This window comes from Schistocerca americana, unplaced genomic scaffold (genome assembly GCF_021461395.2).
Source record: "Schistocerca americana isolate TAMUIC-IGC-003095 unplaced genomic scaffold, iqSchAmer2.1 HiC_scaffold_72, whole genome shotgun sequence".
NCBI lineage: Eukaryota > Metazoa > Arthropoda > Insecta > Orthoptera > Acrididae > Schistocerca > Schistocerca americana.
In genome coordinates, this window is record NW_025726478.1 from 200,419 (window position 1) to 222,158 (window position 21,740).

At 40.7% G+C, this 21,740-nt stretch overlaps 1 protein-coding gene across 1 annotated transcript in view; it reads left to right on the forward strand.

Annotated features, from left to right (window-relative positions):
- LOC124589663 (dynein axonemal light chain 1-like) overlaps positions 1–21,740 on the forward strand; it is a 155,854-nt gene that overhangs the window by 70,296 nt on the left and 63,818 nt on the right. Inside the window, exon 3 of the mRNA XM_047131576.1 lies at positions 4,327–4,438. Within this exon, the coding sequence (XP_046987532.1) occupies positions 4,327–4,438 (112 nt within the window). The remainder of the gene's footprint in view (positions 1–4,326; positions 4,439–21,740) is intronic.

Genomic DNA, 21,740 nt, shown 5'->3' on the forward strand with positions numbered 1-21,740 from the left:
AATACATCCAACTGGCTGAGGAAGTCAAGGACATGTGGCATCAGGATAAAGTTGACATTATACCAATTATACTATCAACTACAGGAGTCATACCACACAATATCCACCAGTACATCAATGCAATACAGCTACATCCAAACTTATACATACAACTACAGAAATCTGTAATTATTGAAACTTGTTCAATTACCCGAAAGTTCCTAAATGCAATGTAACATATACCTCACAGTTAAAAGGAAGTCACGCTTGATCTAGGTCCGCGTCACCTTCCATTTTTAACCAGACATAACGTCTGAGACAAGAAAGAAACAGTTATAGTAATATTTATTCAACATCATATGGTCACAAACAATCACTAAACTAACCAACTTTGATTCCATCAGGAACCACTGTGCACAGCAACCATAGACTATAAGAAAGGAGAGGCACAAAGTAGTCAGTCGCAATACCATTAGCTTTTATTTTTCTTGCAGAGTTAGGTTTTGGCTATAAATGAGACTTTTAGTTCATTTTCATTACATTTCACCATAATGAAAAAGTACTGACGATGGCTATTTACAGCCAAAATCTTCCTAATCACTTAATTATTCCATTCACTACTTAAGTATAAGGTGTGTTCAAAAAGAAACGAGCCCGAGGCATTATTACAGAAACCAGTACCTGTACGTTAGAAGTATTTACCCTGGTTGTTGAGACACTTGTCCCACTGTGACCCAAGGTGGTGAATGGCTGTCTCATAAAATTCCAGGGGTTGTGATGTTACGCAGTTCTGCACATACAACTGGACATTGTCATCCGAGGTGAATCATTTGTCCCTCAGAGCCTTTTTAAGGGGACAAAAATGGTGTAATCACAGGGAGAGAGGTCCAGACTGTATGGAGGGTGGCCGAGAACTTCCCATTTGAATTTGTGCAGAAGTGCCGCGACTGTGTGGACGATATGAGGCTTTGCATTGTCGTGGAGCAGAATGACCCCACAGGTGAGATTGCCTGGTCATTTTGATTTGATCACTTGGCAAAGGGTGGTCAAGGTTTGCGAGTGATGCTGGGCATTCACTGTTGTGCCATGCTGCAGGAAGTGAGTCAGAAGGGGGCATCTTGGTCAAACAAGAATGTCAGCATAACCTTTCCTGCGCTCATGTGGATGATGACATCCAGCTGTACATGTGGAACTGGTTAACATCGCAGCCCCAGGAATTTTATGAGACAGCCATTCACCGCCTTGTGTCACAGTGGGACAAGTGTCTCAACAGCCAGGGTCAATACTCCTAACATACAGGTACTGGTTCCGTAATTATGCCTCCGGCTCATTTCTTTTTGAACACCCCTTATGTGTAATGGATCAGAATGGAACAATAAATGATGATCATGATGACGATTTTAGTACATCATACTGATTTGTCTTTTGAATAAATCAGAGAAGAGTAATGAAGTTTGGAATATGCAGCTATATTTTAGAAATGTTCATATGCGGGTGTAATAATAAAGTTCTAACTGTAACAAAACCTTTAACATTTATTAATACATTTATTAATAAGAGCATGACTACTGTTTACATATCTATGCAATTGTGATACAGTTTTGAAGTTGTTAAATATTTCACATTTATGAGTTTCATTGCAAATATTTCTGTACTGGGATTTGAACTTTCCAAAGTTTAATAACCACTTTTGTCTGCCATTGAAACCTAAGGGGATTATAAACAAGTACGAAATACTCTTAGAAAAACTCATTATAAGCTGTGTTTCAATACTTGGATCTATTCTTGCACTAGGTTAATAGTAGGACAGTCTTGTCATCCAAATCTGAAAAGTTTTGTCAAGATTTGTAAAAAGATCTCCAGGAGAAAAAAATACTGAAAAGTACTGAGATCTACAAAGAAACACAAGGAGCTACTTATATATAAGAGCTATTTGAACTTTTATTTATAAATTATGTGATTCTGTGTCAGTGTTGGAGGATGGTTTGTTGAAGACACTAACTTGGTAGTAAAGGATGGCTGTACGCATTGGCTTGATTTCAAATAGTGCAGTTCATGACATAAGTTCATGGCTTGTAGAAAATAAACTAATCCTAAATCACAGAAGGACTCAGTTGTTACAGTTTCTAACACACAATTCTACAAAACCTGACATTTTAATTTCACAGAATGGGCATATAATTAGTGAAACTGAACAGTTCAAATTTCTAGGTGTTCGGATCCATGGTAAGCTTTCATGGAAAGCCCACATTCAGGATATTGTTCAAAGACTTAATGCTGCCATTTTTACTATTTGAATGATATCTAAAGTGAGTGATCGTTCAACACAAAAATTAGTCTGCTTTGCTTATTTTCATTTGCTTATGTCGTATGGTATTATATTTTGAGGGTAACTCTTCCCATTCTAAAAGGATATTTTTGGCTCAGAAACGGGCGGTTTGGGCAATAAGTGGTGTAAGTTCATGAACCTCTGTTCACGAGTCTGGATATTTTGACATTGGCCTCTCAATATATGTATTTCTTACTGTAATTTCTTGTTAACAATAGTATCTTATTCCCAAGAATAAGCAGCTTTCACTCAGTTAATACTCAGCAGAAATCAAACCTGCATTTGGATTACACTTCCTTAACTCTTGTGCATGAAACTGTGTAGTATACTGCTGCATCCATTTTCAATAAGCTACACTCGAATTCAAAAGTCTTAGTAGTAATCCATGTGCTTTAAAATTGAAACTGAAGAGTTTCCTCATGGGTCACCCCTTCTCTTCTGTTGAGGAGTTCCTTGAAAAATTAAGCTGATTCTTATTGAGCTGTTGATTGCATTTATTTATGGCTTTACTTTTTTTGGGTTCATAAATACAGAGTGGCGCAGGGGAATGGGAAATTTTGAACGTTACAGTTAGCAGCATTGTAGCACCGGCAGATGTTCAAAACTTTGCACAATTGATGTGAACGCATTGACATTTAGTAATCATGGAGAATTGGACTGGTTCGGAATGTGCAGTAGCTGTGAGAGTGTTTTACAAAAATGGTGATAGTGTGACTGCCGCGCAGAGAACATTTCAACAGCATTACCAGCTTGGACGTCATGGACGTGTCCCATCTGCGCATGCGATTACAACGTGGGTGCGTAATTTTGAAGAAACAGGTTATGCCTTGAAAAAGAAACCTCCAGGTGGCACTCCAATGGTACGTACCCCAGAGAACATTGCAGCTGCTAGAGCTGCAATTGAGAGAAGTCCTCGCCGCTCTGTTTGACAGCATGCATCTTCGCTAGGGATTAAGTGACGAAGTTTACAAAGAATACTGCACGAATTAGACTTCCATCCCTATAAGTTGCAGATTGTGCAACACTTACATGAACGAGACCCAGCGTCACGTATGGAGTTTAGTAGCCAGATATTGGCTAAAATCAACGAGGACGTGAATTTCCTTGGTAGCTTATGGATATCAGACGAAGCCCATTTCCACCTGAGCGGATTCGCGAACAAACAGAATTTTCGTTATTGAGTACAGGACAATCCTTGTGAGTTTCACCAGCGACCACTACATAGCGCCAAGGTCACAATATGGTGTGCTGTATCATATCATGGTGTTATCGGCCCTTATTTTTTTGAACGTGAGGATGGTAGTGCAGTGACAGTAACATCCGCTCGATATGTTGAAATGCTTCAAACATTCTTTACACCGAGACTGTACAAGCTTAATCTTAAGGTCGAAAACATGTGGTTTCAGCAGGATGGAGCCATATCACACACTGCTCGACAATCGATGGCAGCAGTTCGTCAGTTGTTTGGAAGATGCATTATTTCACATAACGGTGATATTGCATGGCCTGCGAGATCCCCTGATCTTAGTGTGTGCAACTTCTTCCTGTGGGGATATCTTAAAGGCAATGTGTACCGTACATGTCCTGCAACAATCCATGAACTGAAGGAGAACACTGAAAACGAAATCACTGCCATTCCCCAAGATTTGCTACACCACTCATTCCAGAGTTTTCATAACAGGCTGTTAAGAGTGTAAACGCCGAATGGGAGCACATCTTTCCGATGTCATCTTTAAAAAGTAGACACTTTTGGACATTTTGATTGTAAAGACATACTGAATAATGGCATACTGAATACATTCACTTTCGTTAATAAATTACTAGTTTTATGAATTGATTCATGGAAATGACATTATTTCGAAATTTCCCATTTCTCTGCTCCACCCTGTATTTTACTTTTATCAGTTATTACTTAAGTGTTGTAATTTCATGTACTGACACGTTCCATGACCTTGGTCTTATGGAACTTGATGTGTAAATAAAATGAAAAAAAAAACTAGTGCTCCAATTTGTTCCAGGAAACTTTCACTGTCTACAAACATGATAGAGAAGATTGCAGGTGTGAGCACACTGAAAAATTTAAAAATTCTTTCTCTGGGAAGAAACTACATTAAGGCTTTCTCAGGACTGGTAATACATAAGGATATATAAAGTTACAATATTTAATATATTAGTCTAACAACAATATGAAATAGGGGAGGTTGCTACTCACCACATACAGGAGGTACTGAGTGGCAGGCTGTTACATTGAAAGAAGACTGCTTGACATTATCAGCTGTTGGGCTAAATCCTTTCTCATATGTAGACAACTCTCTCTCTCTCTCTCTCTCTCTCTCTCTCTCTCTCTCTAGCAATCCCACTGGCATTAAGGCCTGACTGTGACTGCAACTGCGGTCAGGAGCGGGAATGGGTCGCGGGTTGAGGTGGAGGAGGAGTGGGGGAAGGAGAGGAGTGTAGGGGTGGGTGAAGATGCCAGTGGGAGTGTGCAGGTACATGTTGGGGTCAGAATGTGGGCTGCACGGTGGAGCATCAGGAGGTTGTGCTGTTAGGGTAAAAGAGAAGAGGACTATGCAGTTGTGGTAGACAGTTAGGAAGCATGAGTATGAGGCCGGAGTGGTAGCAGGGAAGCGGATAGAGGCAGGTGGAGGACAGGGACAAGTAAAGAGTGAGGCCATGTGGTTATGAGAAAAAGGATACATTTCTGGCAGTGTTCCCACAGCTCCTGTTGCTATACCATCCATCACTCAGCTCATATCTATAGATGCCACACTAACACCTCCAATGCCCTCAGCCTTGCCACCACTGAACACAAGTTTTCCCACCATCTGATTGACACCAAACCTGGAAACTTTTTAGTCACCGTGACCAAATATATCCTCGTCTATAAATAATTCTTCTTTGAGAACACGTCACCTAAAAAATAAATCTGCAATACAGTCATGGGCGCCAGTAAGGCATCATCCTGTGCCTACCTGTTTGTTGGCCTTCCAGAGGAATCACTCACTCCCAGACCCCTTACCTGGTCCGTATTTATGATCTCGACTGAGGACTCCCTTACCACGTTCCTCCAGAACCTTAAAACCTTTCCACACATTCACTTAACCTGGTCTTCCTCAGCCCAGCAAGCAACCTTCCCCAATGTTGACCTTCATCTAATCTCAGAGATGTACATATCAGTACCTCCATCTGACGTCAAACCTAGCAACCATCAACAATACATCCAACTGACACCCGTTTCACATCAAGAAGTCCCTTCCATAAAGTCTAGCCACCTGCAGTCGCTAAGTACCTCTCCAAATATGCCAATGGCCTGAGACCTTTGCAGACTGAAATTACCCTCCTCACCTTGTCTACGAACAGATCTTGTGTCCTCTGTCCTCCCAGTCACCTACGATTTCCCATGTAGCAACTGACTGGCCACAACAGAATGACCCCCCCCTCATGATCTGGTACCGCTCAGGAATGAAGCAAATCACATTCTCCACTAGGGTTTCAACTAACTTTTGTTATGTTCAGAAATGACTAATAGTCTACACTATCCTCCACAACCCTCTGCAAGATTATTCCTCTGCCCAGCCAACCTACATAATATCCTCATCCTTCCACATTCCACCCCTGCTCCAAACCCCTCGCCTCTCGAATCACATTGCTGCAAAAGATCTACACTATGACAACATTTAGTGGGTTAGAGCACTAAATGGTGAGTTCGCCAGAGCCCTCACTTGATATAAATAAAGATGAAGTTAGTGAAAAATCTATCAAAAAATTAAAATAAATATTGAAACCAGGTTGAATCCATACACAAGTATTGAAAACACAACCCTGACATTTTTAGGTTTATAAAAGACCAACCATAAAAACCAGACAAAACAGCTGAATAACTGGATAAAATCAAGGCTAAATTTTCAGCATGAACATATTTAAAGAGATGACTGATGTCTGTGAGTGGGTGACTACTCAGAAATAGTGGGTGACCGAGCTACTCTGTGACACGTTAAAATCTGGCACCCAGTATTTTGGGAAAAGTGTGCCACCACACAGAATCTTAAGACATGAACCACACTCGTCTAATTATCAGTTATGATAGAGGGCAGAGCTGGTGGGTCCCAGATCTGCCCTCAGGTCATCACATAAAACACATTCAATTAAAATATGTTGTACCAACATCTGTGCACCACATCTGTGACACACTGGGGTCTCCTTGCATCATAAGAGAAAGTGGGCAATGTCCCACTCTAAGCGTTGTAAGTGATACTTCTTCAGCTCGTCACAGTCAGAAGGAGGTAAGCCACGGTGACACTGAAGTTTTCACAGAACACAGCCTATTATTCCTCACTTCCACCCACTGAGCTTCCTACCAGTGCAGACTCAGCATCTCCACTGTATTGGGAGTAGCAACTTTCCTTTTCATAATATTGCAGCATTAGTGATAAGGTGAACTATAAGGATTCTAAAAACTAACTCTCATTTAGATCAGGCCCACTTAAAATTATGTTGTTGCCTTGCAGGACTTTTAAATAACCACACACACCTCTCTTATAGTTTTAAAAATAGGAGACTCGTTTATTAAACAAATAAATATCTGGGTTATAATACAACACTATCAGGCAGGACAGATTTCTTCTCACTGCGCAGAGGAGGCGTGGAGTGGGAAATGGACACATTAAAAGAAGACTACTCAATATTATCAGCTATAGGACTAAGTCCTTTGTCATAGGTAGACAAAATACACACACATACTCATACATACAGAACTCACACACATACATGGCCAATAATGTCTCTCGAGTCCTGAGATACAATAGTGACTTGTGGTGAGCGGCAGTCTCTGCTGGGGTGGGTTGTCGGGGTCCATGTGTGGCATGGTGGTGAGGGACAGGGGAGGAGGGATAGCCGGGCAGCAGGGGCACAAGATGGCTGTCAGAGTACGCAGGAACGTAGTGGAGACAAGACGGTGGGCTGCTACGTGCAGCATTGGGACGCTGAAGTGGGAGGAGAGGGGGAGGGGGCACAAGGGGAGATGAGAGATGCAGAGAACAGGGAAGAACTGTGCAAGTGTGCTGGGGGCACATCTGGGTGGTAGCAGCAAAGTGAATCGAGAAAAGGAAGGGCAGGAACTAGCAGAGATTGCTGTAGTGGGTTGTGGGAATGAAGGATATGTTGCACAGAATTCCTATGTACTTAGTTCAGAAATGGTGATGTTGGTAGGAAGAATCCAAATTTTCTAGGCCATGAAGTAACATCACGTTGAGAAGTATGGTCAGAAACTAGGAGGTCCAGCTGTCGTTCGGCTGCAATACGGTGGTGGCCATTCACGTAGACAGGCAGATTGTTGGTGATCGTGCCTCTGTAGAATGCTACATAGTAGTTGCAACTAAGTTGGCAGACCATTTGACTGTCACAGGAGTACCCACCTTTGATGAGGTAGCAGAAGTCTGTGAAAGCACTGAAGGTAGGAAGTAGGAGGAGGATATATGGGACACGTCTTGAATGTGGGTCTTTTGGGGGTACTGCTCGTGCATCCACAGCATTCGATAAGCCACACGTCCCCCTGGGTCCTGCTAAAAGGCAAGCACCTCAGCGAGCTCAGCATTTGTTGTTTGTTGGGTGTGGACTTGGCAACCACAGATTTCCAGAGCTGTAGACCGATAAGTGTCACTAATTTTCTGTAACTGTACCCTCCAGACACGCTTCAGCGAACATCGTGCTGCGCAGTGTGCAATGGTGGAACATTGTATGCCACACGGAATGGGGATCTCGGCATAACTGTCTAGATTGTGAGGATGGTGCAAACTTGTACTAAAAAAAAACTTATTCTCAAGGTGTGCTGATTAGAGGTACGGCTATTGAGGTGAAACAGTTGTTAGTAGACAACTTCTGGGGCACCTGCCACACCAGAGTTTTAAAGGATTATTCATGCTCTGTCTGGCTCGATGTATGTGTCCTAGGTACTCATGGAACCACCGTGGCAAATCAAATCAATAACGCTGCTCCCAATGCACTGCTCACATGCACTCACCTAAACGAATGAGGGAGGCTAGTCCTCCTGACAATCAGTCTTTGGTAACAGGTCTCAAGGAGTAATGAATCAGAATGTTTTTCTAGTCATCAAGAAAAAGGAAAGTATGTTTGAAAAAGTGTTTCTTTCTATATTCATAATGCATTAGAAGGACTTGCTAGTACCTAAAACTCTGTTTCACGACTGCAGAATGATTCCTTGTTGGCTAAACTAACTGGTCTAAGTCAGTCAAAGCCAATGGAACTTCTTAGGAAGTTCAAAAATTGGTTGGCTTTTAACCTAGATGTTGAGATGTGCAAATCACTTAACTCGAGCAAGGGTGTGGTCACACGACATGACATAACATGGACAGACATCGCAGAACTGAAATGAGAATGGTTATCACAGGGGATAGTCGATGTGAAACAAAGGATGCGAAGGAATAATGTAGAGATCGAGAAGGCTGAATATTTCATTATGATCTCCACTTCTCCATCACTACCTGAACAAGTCATGGCAGGGTTCCTCAGTCATAGAGTCCTTTATATTGAATACTGTGAGTTGCCTCAAATTCCACCTGTGTGGCCACACACACAGTGCTGGGTTGCAGTGGTGAAGCCCACTTGTTGGTAATCTGGAAAGCCATCCCAAGAATCTGGCACTGACGATTCATCTCCAGCAATATGCATGAATTGCCCTGGGAGACATCTAGTCCGGAGCCAAGTTTGTCCAATTTTTTCACAGGGAAGCAAAATTCAGGAAATAAAAGTAACACAGCAGATCCCCTGTGCAGAAGAAGCCAAAAAAAGAATTTAAGGTGATGAAACCCCCTGTCTTTGCCATTTCTTTTGCTTCCTTGGTGAAGACATCTATCCCCAAGGCTGACACTTAGATGCAGAAAATGTCCAGTGAACCATTATCTGCCACCAGCACCTGTTCTTGCAACTGTACATGCCATATGTTTCATATGTTTGTTTATTAGCTGTTCAGCATGTTTACCACGCATTGGCTTCATCCAAATACATTTTACATATTTCATATAAGTATAGTTGGTACTAATTTTTACATTATACATTATGCATACATACACATACATTTTTTTAGTATTTGTACATTTTACTCAAATCATCGTTTTACATATACATAAATACATATAAATACATAAACTTCTTACTAATCAGACAATTTCAGCAATAGTCATTATACAGTTTACATTCAAGAATTAATTATATGGGTTTACACATTTAATTAATGATAGTTACATTATTTCATTGCTTATACATTCCCTTCAAATTACTTCCAAGATATTCCTCAATGGAGTACTATGCTTGATTTTTGAGCCATGTGTCTAATACCTCCTTAAATTTAAAGTGGATGAGGGTTTTGATGGATTGTGGCAGTTTATTATTTAACTCTAGACTTAGGTGTTTGTGACTGTTGTGTGTCAGTGACAGCTTACAATACGATATATCAAGCATACAGTTGTTTCAAGTGCTGTGCAAATGTAAATTCTTTCTGTGTGTAAATTGCTCTATATTTTCTTATACGTATATCAAGCAGTTACACATATAGAGACTTGGGAGTGTCAGTATGTTTAATATACTGAAGTGCTCCTTACAGCTTTCTCTTGGACCCAATCCTTGTAAACATTTAATTGCTTGTTTTGCCATTTGAATACACAGTTTGTTCCTGGTGAATTACCCCATAACAGAAGCCCATATTGTAGCTGCGACTGAAAGAATGCATAGTAGCAAAGCATCAATAAACTTTTACTGACAGAATTTCTTAGTTTATACAGTAGGAATATTACGCATGCAAGTTTGCCTGTCAGATAGCTTATATGGTCATCCCATGAGAGCCTTTGGTTTATTTTTAATCCCAATAGTTTGACACTGTGATTATTGGCTTTCCGTACCTTCAGATTAAAATAAATTTCTTTTGTTTTTGTGTTTTTTTATACATAACTAGTTAGCAATACACCACTCACTACATTTTTCAGAAAGTTCATTATTTTTGTTTACCACCTCTTGCATACTCTCATCTGTGGAGATTGTGGTCATATCATCAACACATAAAACATTTTTGCTGGCTAAATAGTTTGAGAAGTCATTAACACAGATAATAAAGAGGAAGGGTCCAAGAATAGAGCCCTGTGGAATTCCTCTCTTAATTTTTATTAAATCTGACCTTTCATTGTTCACATACACTGACTGTTGCCTGTTATTTAGATATGACTTAATCAAATTAAGTGATTTGTCCGCAATACCATAATATTCTAATTTTTTTAAACAATTATCTCATGTGATGTTGAATCAAATGCTTTGCTTAAGTCTATGAGTGTTTCAGAGGTGGTCTGTTTCCTTTCAAATGCGTTGTGGATTTCAGGTATCAGGTTTTCAATAGCTTTTATGGTTGACTGAGTAGTTCTAAATCCAAACTGGCTGTCATTAAATAATTTATTGCTCTCAAAATACATGTAAATCTGTGTGCGTGAGCAGCTCTCTATGATTTTGGTGAGTATAGGGGCAATTGATATTGGTCTATAGTTATCTGGCATTTCTCTGTCACCCTTTTTGTATATGGGGAGTGTAACTGAAATTTTAAGGCAATCAGGGATAATGCCATCATCAAGGATTTTATTTGCAAGGTAGAGTAGAGGAGTTCTAATTTTCTTAATTATAGCCTTTATTACAAAGTTACTGAAGCCTTAGTAGTCTTCTGTTCTAGAGTTGTTCAACTTGTTTACAAAGTTATTTATATCTGTAGCAGTTATTCTACTCCAGTTAAATCTTTTATCTGTTTTATTCTGTGATTGCAGAAGAAAAGCTTCTGCATCAGTTAAATCATCACTTTTTGGTACCTGGGCATTTACTGAATTTATGAAGTGTCTGTTGAGAGTGTTGCAATTAACTGGGTTACTGATATCTTCTTTCCCCATGTTTATCTCACTTTTAACTATGTTCGTGGCAGCTTTACATTTGCTTTTAGAATTTAAAATATACTCCTCATTTGCTTTCTTTTTTTCAGATTAGTGTATTTTTCTTAATTTGATATATCTATTCTTGTTTTCTTGATTGCCTTCAATTTTGTCCTTCAGCATGAGTAGAAGGATTATAATTTTATTGAAGTGCAGGGTGTACCACTTTTTTGTCTGTTGTGGTTTATGCATATTGCTATGGTTACATCTCTTAGTAATAAGAGGGCATTTACTGTCTAATGTATTTTTTATATTGGATATGAATGCAGAAAAGCTTTCATTTGTATCTTTGTCAATGGTTAGTATTCTAGCCCATTCTATTCTACTCAGTTCATTTCTCATTACTTCAATGTTCTCTTCCTTGAGAGCTCTATATGTAGTTAGCATCCTGGTATCATCAAGTGTCAGATTTCCAATTTTGAGCCATATGCCATCATGGTCAGATAGTCCAGATTTGATGGTATCCCATTCTACTTGATTCCTACACACATTGCTAATTATATTGTTAAGGCATGCCTCCAGTCTGGTCGGTCTTTCATTTAAGCAGTAGTAATTCATGGATCTTAAGATATTTAGGATGTATACCACAGTTTTTCTCTTTACTCTTACATCTATATTAATGTCTCCTGTGATAAATGTTTTATACTGATTATATTTGGTAGTCCATAAGATTAATTCAGAGAGTGTTTCTGTGAATATCTCCTCACCAGAAGGTGGTGGTCAGTAAACTGTTGCAACTATGAGTTTCTGAGTGTGGGTAATCAAGGCAGATGCTTCGAATAGTCCTTCAACAGACAGGCAAAGAGTGTGAAGATATAGTGATCCAGACAGTTATGAAATAAGAGAAAGGCAAAACCTTCACAGTGAGCATGGAGAAGGCACCACAACAGCAGAGTCCCTCTCATCTTCCCCTTTCCCCAATAGCCGCAAAGGGAAAAAGGACAGGAAAAGAGTCATGACAGAATGAAATTTTCACTCTGCAGCAGAGTGTGCACTGATATGAAACTTCTTTGCTGATTAAAACTGTGTGCTGGACTGAGACCAGGTCCTGAGTTCAGGTTTTGGTCCAGCACACAGTTTTAATCTACCATGAAGTTTCATATCAGCACACACTCCCCTGCAGAGTGAAAATCTGTGAAGTTCAGAACATAGGAGATGAGGTATTGGCAGAATTAAAGCTGTGAGGATGGGTCGTGAGTTGTGCTTGGGTAGCTCTGTCGGTAGAGCACTTGCACAGAGGAGGCAAAAGTCCCAAGTTCAAGTCTTAGTCTGGCACACAGTTTTAATCTGCCAGGAAGTTTCAATAGTCATGACGTTTGGGTATAGAACTCTCCCAGGTGTCAGCAGATGTCATTATGGCACTGCTGATATACGAGGAGGACATAATCACGGATTGAAGTGTCATCATCAGACCCTGGCAGTCCCTCCACCCCCCCCCCCCCCCCCCTCCCCCTTGCTCTACCAGTGCCTCACTATCCTGGTAAGGGTAAATCAAAACCTCACCACTGAAATGGCTCCCATACTCCAGTTGCACTATGAACATGACACATCTAGAGGAATTGAGACTCCTCATACAGGGCAAACCCATCTGCCTATGTCTCCAAGAGACTCATTTGAAACAGAGTTGCAGACATGCTTTGAAGCTGAAGCTGTCGCCTACACGGGAAAGATGACCTTACTGGCGACGGGGCGAAAGGTGGGATAACAGTGTTCATCAAGGACATTTTCCTCTCCTTACCTGTGAACTTAACCAAACCACACAAGTGTTGAGATAATGGGCTATGTTAATATTAATGTGTGTTCTGTGTACCTACCATCCTATGAGCCCACTAAAAGGAAGATTCCCACTCAACTTATCAGAATTGCCCCGTCCCTTTCTCCTTTTAGGAGACTCTAATGCACACAGTGCACTATGGGGATGCAATGCTACATGTCTCAGATGTCAGATACTTGAGAACCTCACACAAAGTGAAAATACACATTTCAGCTCCACTACAGGAGCATCTACAGTCATAGATAGACCTTTCCTGCTGCTGACTGGCCCTTACAGGCTCTCCACAATGGGGAGTGGATGATGACCTTCACAACAGTGAGCCCTATGCAATCTGTACCCATGTGTCTGATGGAGTAGATTGTGAAAAGAAGTTGCTGAGATGGTAGTTCAGCAAGACTAACTTGATACTTTACAGGCGGTTAGCTGAGCAATGTGAAAGTGTGCAGAGCTGAGTGGATCACAACATCGCTGTGATTCACCAAGCTGCCGGTGCGCCCGTGCCGAGGTAATCAGGGAGTCCTAGGAGGCAGCCTTGGCCTTTGGTGGGATGATGCACGTTGTTTTGCAAATAGGGATAGTAGGGCAGCTATGCGAAGATTCATAAAGTGCCCTACAGATGTGAGTCTTGCAACATTTTGCACAGTGATGGTGAGGGTGAAGAGAATAATTCAGGGTGGAAAGCAGAGGTCTTGGCAAGAGTTCCTAAACTCCATCAATACATCCATACCTGCAAGCAAAATATGGGAAGCCATAAGGAGGATTTCCAGGTGGAACTGATGACCACCAACAGCAGCTGTATGAGCGCAGGTAACCTGCTAACATCACCGAGACACGTTGCTCAGAGAATGGCTGAATCTTATAAGATGATATGCTGAACTCTAGCCAGAAGCGAGCTTTCCACCATTTTTGGGAGACACACGAGAGGGTTGGGTTTGATTTCTCCTCTACCATCATGGAGGAATACTGTCAGTCTTCCTTTTTTTGAGAGTTGGATTCTGCACTGTCAATAGCTAGTTTCAGTGCACCTGTTCATGACCAGACAAAGGACAGCACTTTGAAACAGTTTAACCCACAGTGGGAGGAGTTTCTCCTTCAGCTCTTTAACATAATTTGGACGATGGGAGACTTTCCCAGCTGGTGGAAAGAATCTGTTTTCAGCCCGATTTTAAAACCGGGGAAGGATCGGACTAACTCTGGTAGCTATCACTACATCATAAGCCATGTCAAAAAGGCACTGGAAGGGTTGGTTGACTGGCACCTAGTGTGGGTTCTTGAAACTAGGTCGCTCCCAGTGCAGCTTCAGTAGATATCACACCCCACTCAGTAGATTGACTGTGCTTGAAGCAGTGATTCAATACTCTCCTAAACAAGGACCACCTTGTCAGTGTATTCTTCAATTTGGAAAAGGTCTACAATACTATCTGGTAGCAAAATATTTTGTTTCAGCTCTATGAATGGGGTTTTGTTGATATCTCCCCACATTAAAACAGTTCTTACTGTGAGAAAGGTATTTTCAGTATGGGGCCAGAAACATCCTTTCCCACCATTTTAAGCAGGAGAATGGCATTCCTCAAGGGAGTGTTTTACGTGTGACTAGATTTGCCATTGCGATCAACAGTGTTACATCCACAGTACAGCAGCCCATACAACATTCCTTTTTGGGAGACTTCTCCACTTTCTTTGCATCCTCCAACCTTGTAATGACTATTCAACAACTGCATTGATGATCACATGGCTGGCAAAACACCACAGGTTTTAAATTCTCTTTGCAGAAAGCTGTGTGTGTTGATTTTAGTTGCTGCTCATCTTCTTTTAACTCATGTTTTAAAATTGCGGGTACTGTTATCAAGGAAAATAAGAAATATCTGGGTCTTACTTGTGATGAGGGGCTAATGTGGCTGCCACACCATAAAGAACTGAAGATAAGATGTCTTGTGGCTTTGAATATACCTAAATGCTTTAGCTGTAGGTCTCGGGGAGCCAACACGTCACGTCTGTTCCAAATCTGTAAAGCTTTTGTGCAGCCCCAGCTCAAATATGGTGCCAAGTTTTTGGATCGGCAAGGCTTTTGTACCACAGTCCACCATGTAGCTATTAAGCTGTCAACAGGGGCTTATAACACAACTCCAGCTTCTAACTTTCATGCTATTGCTGGTCAGCCCCCACTGTCTATTTGACATCTTCTTCTCATGGTATGCCAAACGTACAGGGCTCTGTCCATTCCTAAATCACCAGCATCCACCTCTGTTGCACAGCTGCCTCTGGAACAGTTGTTCTGTAACCATCTACAGACAATGTGACAGTCTGGCATTCATGCGAAGGAGAGCTATAAGTGGAGGGTATTGAGGTCCAAAGATATGGTGGAGGAGGGGGTCCCTCTAGTTACAAAAGAGGCCCAAGGCAATGTTTAAATAGACTGCACATGGGAAGAATTCTACCCTCAGATTATAAGATTAAAATTAAAGGTAATTAAGTTTTAAGTAGACACCAGGATTTTATTTGTGTCTACATGGATGGATCTCAGCAGTGGGATTTTACTGGCTGCTCCATCATCTTCTCTAACATTGTTCTCGGGATAGGTGGCTCCCAGAGCAGTTTTCAGTTTATTATGCAGAATTGTTTGCTATCCTGAGGATACTGAAGCCAGAGTGTGGCTTCAGTTGCCAGAGACTGTGTGTGTGTGTGTGTGTGTGTGTGTGTGTGTGTGTGTGTGTGTGCGCATCATCTGTTTTTGACAATGGCATTGATTGTTTGATATCACTTGTAATGCATCAGGACAACAGAATGTGCAAGTAGTAGGTTGCACTACTTAGTCGATTTTGAGAAAACCACTGGAGAAGTTTTATGGGTCAGTGACCAGTGTATTATAACTTTGAGCATGAGCTGGTGGCAGTCATTTGGGTAGCATTCAAGCTCTGCAATCGGTGGATCAAGTCCCACTCTCTCTCTCTCTCTCTCTCTCTCTCTCACTACCATATTATTTCATACATATTACATTTAGAAGGTAATATAATGAAAAGACATGCATATTTGCATGAACTTTTATTGAATTTCTAATTTTATTTGGAATGAACCATGGACCTTGCTGTTGGTGGGGAGGCTTGCACGCCTCAGCGATACAGATAGCCGTACCGTAGGTGCAACCACAATGCAGGGGTATCTGTTGAGAGGCCAGACAAACATGTGGTTCCTGAAAAGGGGCAGCAGCCTTTTCAGTAGTTGCAGGGGCAACAGTCTGGATGATTGACTGATCTGGCCTTGTAACACTAACCAAAACGGCCTAGCTGTGCTGGTACTGCGAATGGCTGAAAGCAAGGGGAAACTACAGCTATAATTTTTCCTGAGGGAATGTAGCTTTACTGTATGTTTAAATGATGATGGCATCCTCTTGGGTAAAATATTCCAGAGGTAAAATAGTCCCTCATTCAGATCTCCGGACGGGGACTACTCAGGAGGACATTGTTATCAGGAGAAACAAAACTAGTGTTCTACGGATCGGAGAGTGGAATGTCAGATCCCTTAATCGGGCAGGTAGGTTAGAAAATTTAAAAAGGGAAATGGATAGGTTAAAGTTAGATATATTGAGAATTGGTGAAGTTTGGTGGCAGGAGGAACAAGACTTCTGGTCAGGTGAATACAGGGTTATAAATACAAAATCAAATAGGGGTAATGGAGGAGTAGGTTTAATAATGAATAGGAAAATAGGAATGCGGGTAAGCTACTACAAACAGCATAGTGAATGCATTACTGTCGCCAAGATAGATATGAAGCCCATGCCTACCACAGCAGTACAAGTTTATATTTGACCTAGCTCCGCAGATGACGAAGAGATGGATGAAATGTATGATGAGATGAAAGAAATTATTCAGATAGTGAAGGGAAACGAAAATTTAATAGTCATGGGTGCCTGGAACTTTATAATAGGAAAAGGAAGAGAAGGAAATGTAGTACATGAATATGGAATTGGACTAAGGAATGAAAGAGGAAGCCACCTGGTAGAATTTTGCACAGAGCATAACTTAATCATAGCTAACACTTGGTTCAAGAATCATAAAAGAAGCTTGTATACATGAAAGATGCCTGGAGATACTAGAAGGTTTCAGTAGATTATATAATGGTAAGACAGAGATTCAGGAACCAGGTTTTAAATTTTAAGACATTTCCAGGGGCAGATGTGGACTCTGACCACAATCTATTGGTTATGAACTGTAGATTAAAACAGAAGAAACTGCAAAAAAAGGTGGGAATTTGAGGAGATGGGACCTGGATAAACTGAAAGAACCAGAGGTTGTAGAGAGTGTCAGGGAGTGCATTAGGGAATGATTGACAAGAATGGGGGAAAGAAATACAGTAGAAGAAGAATGGGTAGCTTTGAGAGATGAAATAGTGAAAGCAGCAAAGGGCCACGTACGTAAAAAGACAAGGGCCAATAGAAATTCTTGGGTAACAGAAGAGATATTGAATTTAATTGATGAAAGGAGAAAATATAACAATGCAGTAAATGAAGCAGGCAAACAGGAATACAAACGTCTCAAAAATAAGATCGACAGGAAATGGAAAATTGCTAAGCAGGGATGGCTAGAGGACAAATGTAAGGATGTAGAGGCGCATATCACTAGGGGTAAGATAGATACTGCCTACAGGAAAATTAAAGAGACCTTTGGAGAAAAGAGAACCACTTGCATGAACATCAAGAGCTCAGATGGAAACCCAGTAATAAGCAAAGAAGGGAAAGCAGAAAGGTGGAAGGAGTATGTAGAGAGTTAATACAAGGGCGATGTTCTTGAGGACAGTATTATAGAAATGGAAGAGAATGTAGATGAAGATGAAATGGGAGATATGATACTGCATGAAGAGTTTGACAGAACACTGAAAGACTTGGGTCAAAACAAGGCCCCGGGAGTAGACAAGATTCCCTTAGAACTACTGACAGCCTTGGGAGAGCCAGGCCTAACAAAACTCTACCATCTAGTGAGCAAGATGTATGAGACAGGCGAAATTCCCTCAGACTTCAAGAAGAATATAATAATTCCAATCCCAAAAAAAGCAGGTGTTGACAGATGTGAAAATTACTGTATTATCAGTTTAATAAGTTGTGGCTGCAAAATACTAACACAAAATCTTTACAGACGAATGGAAAAACTGGTAGAAGCCAACCTCGGGGAAGATCAGTTTGGATTCCGTAGAAATATAGGAACACGTGAGGCAATACTGACCATACGACTTATTTTAGAAGCTAGATTAAGGAAATCAAACCTACTTTTCTAGCACTTGTAGACTTAGAGAAAGCTTTTGACAATGTTGACTGGAATACTCTCTTTCAAATTCTGAAGGTGGCAGGGGTAAAATACAGGGAGCAAAAGGCTATTTACAATTTGTATAGAAACCAGATAGCAGTTATAAGAGTCGAGGGGTATTAAAGGGAAGCAGTGGTTGGGAAGGGAGTGAGACAGGGTTGCAGCCTCTCCCTGATGTTATTCAATCTGTATATTGAGCAAGCAGTGAAGGAAACAAAAGAAAAATTCGGAGTAGGTATTAAAATTCATGGAGAAGAAATAAAAACTTTGAGGTTCGCCGATGACATTGTAATTCTGTCAGAGACAGCAAAGGACTTGGAAGAACAGTTGAATGGAATGGACAGTGTCTTGAAAGGAGGATATAAGATGAACATCAACAAAAGCGAAACAAGGATAATGGAATGTAGTCTAATTAAGTTGGGTGATGCTGAGGGAATTAGATTAGGAAATGAGGCACTTAAAGCAGTAAAGGAGTTTTGCTATTTGGGGAGCAAAATAACTGATGATGGTCGAAGTACAGAGTATATAAAACGTAGACTGCCATTGGCAAGGAAATTGTCTCTGAAGAAGAGAAGTTTGTTAACATCAAGTATAGATTTAAGTGTCAGGAAGTTGTTTCTGAAAGTATTTGTATGGAGTGTAGCCATGTATGGAAGTGAAACGTGGACGATAAATAGTTTAGACAAGAAAGTATAGAAGCTTTCAAAATGTGGCGCTACAGAAGAATGCTAAAGATTATATGGGTAGATCAGATAAGTAATGAAGAGGATTGAATAGAACTGGGGAGAAGAGAAATATGTGGCACAACTTGACTAGAAGAAGGGATCGCTTGGTAGGGCATATTCTGAGGCATCAAGGGATCACCAATTTAGTATTGAAGGGCAGTGTGGAGGGTAAAAATTGTAGAGGGAGACCAAGAGATGAATACACTAAGATTCGGAAGGATGTAGGTTGCAGTAGGTACTGGGAGATGAAGAACCTTGCACAGGATAGAGTAGCATGGAGAGCTGCATCAAACAAGTCTCTGGACTGAAGACCACAACAACAACAACAACAACAACAACAATTGACAGTTTACTGATTTTTATTATTACATCAAGTATTAAGTGACTTTTATTTCTATAGCTTTTTCATATTTGATTCTCAACTAACAAGAAAGTAAAACTTCTTGGCAGATTAAAACTGTGTGCTGGACTAAGACTTGAACTCAGTAGTTCGAGTCTCACTCCCGCACACAGTTTTAATCTGCCAGGAGTTGCACATCAGCGCATACTGCACTTCAGAATGAAAATTTTTGGAAACAAGAATGTACTTATGAAGATGCTATTAAAATGCATTCAGTCATACATTGCCAATTTTCAGCACCAATATTTATGAAAAGGCTGCATTATGCAAAGTTTGCATCTAAATTATCAGAAGAAAGAGAAAACTTTCAAAATGTCAATGACCTTTGTTTTTCTTTAGAAAGGCAGAAAATTCTTTGTGCATGCAAGGAAATTGCATTGAAAAATTTCATCCTGCAACCTGTAATGTCAAAATCAGATCCAATGATTAATCTTCCATTACTGTCATATTCTGATATATTGCAATGCATTGTATTGTTGAATAAAGGAATTTGGTACAGGGTGTCCTGAAAAGGACTCCCTGATTTCAAAATTAAATATCTCGAAAACAAAGATCGATAGAGGAATGCAGTAAACGGTATGTTTATTGTGAAAGCTGTAAGAAGTTTATACAGCAGTTTGAAATAATAGTTACAAAAGCTGCTAACAGATGGCGCTATAATCGCCATAGGTAATGCCTAGTATAAATAGTGATCAAAAGCCCAGAGCGATCAGTTCCACTATTGCAACGTGAAAGGAGGTTAGCGTACCGAAGGAAGAGATTAAAACCATGTACTCCATTGAACAACGTGTTTTTCTGGTGCTAGAGTACCACAGGTTAGAAGAGAGTCCTACGGCAACAAGGCAAAGTTTTCAAGTACGATTTAATGTTCCAAAAGGACCCGATGCAAAAAACATTCGTACGCTCTTCGCAAAATTTCAACGAACAGGCAGCGTAACTGATGATCTAGTGGGGCATGTTGGCCGCAAGCAAACCGCAGTTATGCCTGAAAATATCGCCACAGTTTCTGGAATTATTCAGCGAAATCCAATGTCATCCGTCCGTAGAATTGCATCTGAGACTGGTTTGAAGCGTTCCAGCACGCAGAAAATATTGAGAAAGAGCCTACACGTGTTTCCATTCAAAATTCAAACGCACCAGGCCATACCCATACGAGCTGTGCAACAAAGGGTTGCCTTTGCTAATCAGATGCTCACAATGATTGATAGTGAAGGATTTGATGTTGGCTGCATCTGATTTACAGATGAAGCACACTTCCACCTGAATGGATACGTGAATAAGCATAACTGGCGATTTTGGGGTTCCGAAAAGCCATATTGGTGTGAAGCGAAACCCCTGTATTCTCCTAAAGTTACTGTGTGGGATGCAGTATGCAGCAGAGGCATTATTGGTCCTTTTTTCATTCGAGAAACAGTCACTGGTGCACCTTACGTTGCAATTTTGGAACAATTTGTCACCACACAGCAAGCGTTAGAGGATCTACCAGGTACTGAATGGTTTATGCAAGATAGAGCCCGACCACATCGGACCGAACAAGTGTTTCGCTTTCTTGAGGAGGGAATCGAGTCATTGCTTTGGAATATCCCAAATTTACTGGTGCAGGCATGGATTGGCCTCCATATTCGCCGGATTTGACTTTTTTTTTGGGGGGGGGGGGGGGGGCCACAGTGAAAGACATGGTCTACCAGAAGCATCCTGCCACGCTGGAAGAGTTTGAATCGGCGATCTCTGTGGCATGTGAATCGATTTCGGGTGATACACTACAAAATGTGATGGCGAATTTCATTCTTCGTTTGTGCCACCTCTGTAGTGCCAATGGTGAACATTTTGAAAACATTGTGATGTGATTGTTTGCAAAGATTGTTTTCATACAATTATTTCACTTATGTACGCTGATATGAGCTGTACAGCATACAGCGCCATCTGTTAGCAGCTTTTGTAACTATTATTTCAAACTGCTGAATAAACTACTTACAGCTTTCACAATAAACATACCGTTTACTGCATTCCTCTATCGACCTTTGTTTTCGAGATATTTAATTTTGAAATCAGGGAGTCCTTTTCTGGACACCCTGTACCTTACCCAAGGGATTTTAGAAATCATGAGAAGCATACATTTTCAAGACAACTATGCATTCAGTCATTTGTTTGCTGATAATTATGAATATAATATTTTTTGAGGTAGTAAAAATTAGCAAACACACAAACGTCACAGTAATTGTTCATGCAAATACACATGTGTTTTCATCACAGTACCTTTC